General features: G+C 65.1%; 1 protein-coding gene across 2 annotated transcripts in view; it reads right to left on the reverse strand.

Moving 5' to 3' along the window:
* Positions 1-2,025, reverse strand: part of TNFRSF21 (TNF receptor superfamily member 21) — a 32,225-nt gene extending 30,200 nt beyond the window's left edge. Inside the window, exon 1 of one of the 2 annotated variants that reach the window (XM_021390488.1) lies at positions 1,769-2,025. Coding sequence is in view for 1 of the 2 variants with exons in the window: in XM_021390486.1 (XP_021246161.1) it covers positions 631-645 (15 nt within the window). In the remaining variant the exon portion in view is untranslated. Of the gene's footprint in view, positions 1-630; positions 661-1,768 lie in introns of those variants that run through there. The other variant, XM_021390486.1, reaches the window with a different exon arrangement.

Consider the following 2,087-nt stretch of genomic DNA (forward strand, 5'->3'; position numbering starts at 1 on the left):
CGCCTCCCCCCAAGATGTGATTTCACAAAGCCCTCAAGAAACCTGCCACCCCGAGCTCCCTGACGCAACGCCGAATTAGCAAACCAGATGCAACAGGATCCAGCTCGCAGGGCTCGCCGCTGCCCTGCGCGGGGACACGAGTCCGCATCGTCCTCCTGTGCCGGGTGCCAGGAGCTGCAGGGCCACCAGCAGCTTTGGTGCACAGGCATCTCCACACTTACGGACAGCGTCGAGTCACAGCAGGGGAAGGCTCGGCAGCACCAAGCAACCGTGCAGCTTTGACGTGGCTCGGTGCTCCCGCTCCCTACAAGCAGCCCGCTGCTGAGATGGGGAGGCTGGCACCGCTCGAGCAGGAGGACATGCACGGCACCAGGATGTCTGCCAGCCACAGCCACCGTCCTCAGCGACTGCTCCTTGGGTTGACGCACGCAGTTTCAGAGGCAGAAGCATCAGGACAAGGAAGGGAGCCCTACTTGCCACCAGGCTCCGGTTCCTTACTCCAACACCAGAGAAAAAGCACAGAGTAACACAACCCACAGTGCTGCTCCGCACACCCAACCAGAATGCTCCCAGGTGCCGCACAGCTCAGCACCCGCGTCGCTGCCCGGCCGCCCCAACCCATCCCAGCACCTGGAGGACTCGCATGGGAGAGGTGGCTGGGAAGCAGCCAGCCCTGGAGCCAGCAGCCGATGCAGGCACGACTCACCTTACTACCAGGAGCTGGGTGAATCACCAACGCTCACGTCAGCACGGCACCGCTATCATCCTGCTCGGTGACTGCGTAGTGCATCCACGCGTCCCACAGACCCAATGAGCAACCCGAAATGAATGGTTCCTACAGACCCAAGCTCAAGTACACGGGATGCAGCAGGCTGCCCAGAGCTGTGCTGCCTCATCCCCACAGGTGCCCGAGGCCACGGATGGGCCCTGGGCAGCCTGAGCTGGGGGGGTGGCACTGGGGGGGCTGGGAGGTCCCTTCCAACCCAAGTTATTCTATGATTCTGTGAGTACCTCAGCTCACACAGGACCCAAATCTGCTCCTCAGCCCTTTGAGACCGCGGACAAAAAGGCAGACAGCAGGCGGAAAAAGCAGGAGTTTGAGTGCCAAAGTGGAGCACCACCCCATGGTGGTCCTGGGGTTGGTTGTCCACGGTGCTGCTCCACCGCTGCCAGCCCCACGGCAGGGACAACAGCAGGGGCACGCGGTTGTATTATCAGCTGGTCACTGAGCACCCCGGGAAGCATTCCTGAGGGAAAGCGGCACGATTCCCTGGAGCAGCCGAAGCAGCGCTGCCCACGGTGCTGCCCGGCACAGGTCGGGGCTGCACAGCCTGCCCTGCCCCAAGGGCGCTGCTGAGCATCTCCGCAAGGAGGGAAAGCCACCCCAACCGAGCGGCAGCAGCAGGAAATACGGCCCCAAGTTTTACGGCAACTCAAGAGACAGGAGGAGCCCATCTCCTGCGCAGCGCCCTGCCGACTCCGGAAAAGTTGGTCGCGGTGAGAAATAGCAAAGCAAGCCGGCACTTCTTTAAAAGCAACGCCTCGTTTCTGCCGGTCCGGGCTTCACAAAGGTGACAGCGCACCGCATCTGCGGCCAGGCTGCTCCCGAAGGGCAGCGGTTCTGCGGCACTGCAGCTCCCGGCGCGCTGCCCATCGCCCCAGCACCCTGCCCCCGAGCGCCCCAGCTCCCCCAGCCCAGGGCACAGCGCGGGCACCGGCCCCGCTCCCGTAGGGCAGGAGCGCTCCCGGCCCGGGTACCCGCGTGTACCTGCCCGCATCTGCTCCCGTTCCCGGCTTCCTTTTAGAGAGCTCCCGTTCTGTTCACCCACACGTTTATGTCAGCGTTACCGCTCCTCCGCCAGAGGAGCCCCGAGCCCGGCCGCGCCGCAGCGGGACGCCCGCGGCCACACGAAGTTCCGCTCTGCGCCCGAAGCGGCGACGCCGTCCCCCGGGGGAGCGGAGGCTTCGGGTTTCTCGGCACCCAGATTCCCGCAGAGCCCGCATCCCCGAGCCGCCGTGACCGCACGAGGCAGCGCGCTCCCGGTTACACAACCCCGCCGCAGCGCGGACCTGGCGCGCCCGATGGC

This window comes from Numida meleagris, chromosome 3 (genome assembly GCF_002078875.1).
Source record: "Numida meleagris isolate 19003 breed g44 Domestic line chromosome 3, NumMel1.0, whole genome shotgun sequence".
NCBI lineage: Eukaryota > Metazoa > Chordata > Aves > Galliformes > Numididae > Numida > Numida meleagris.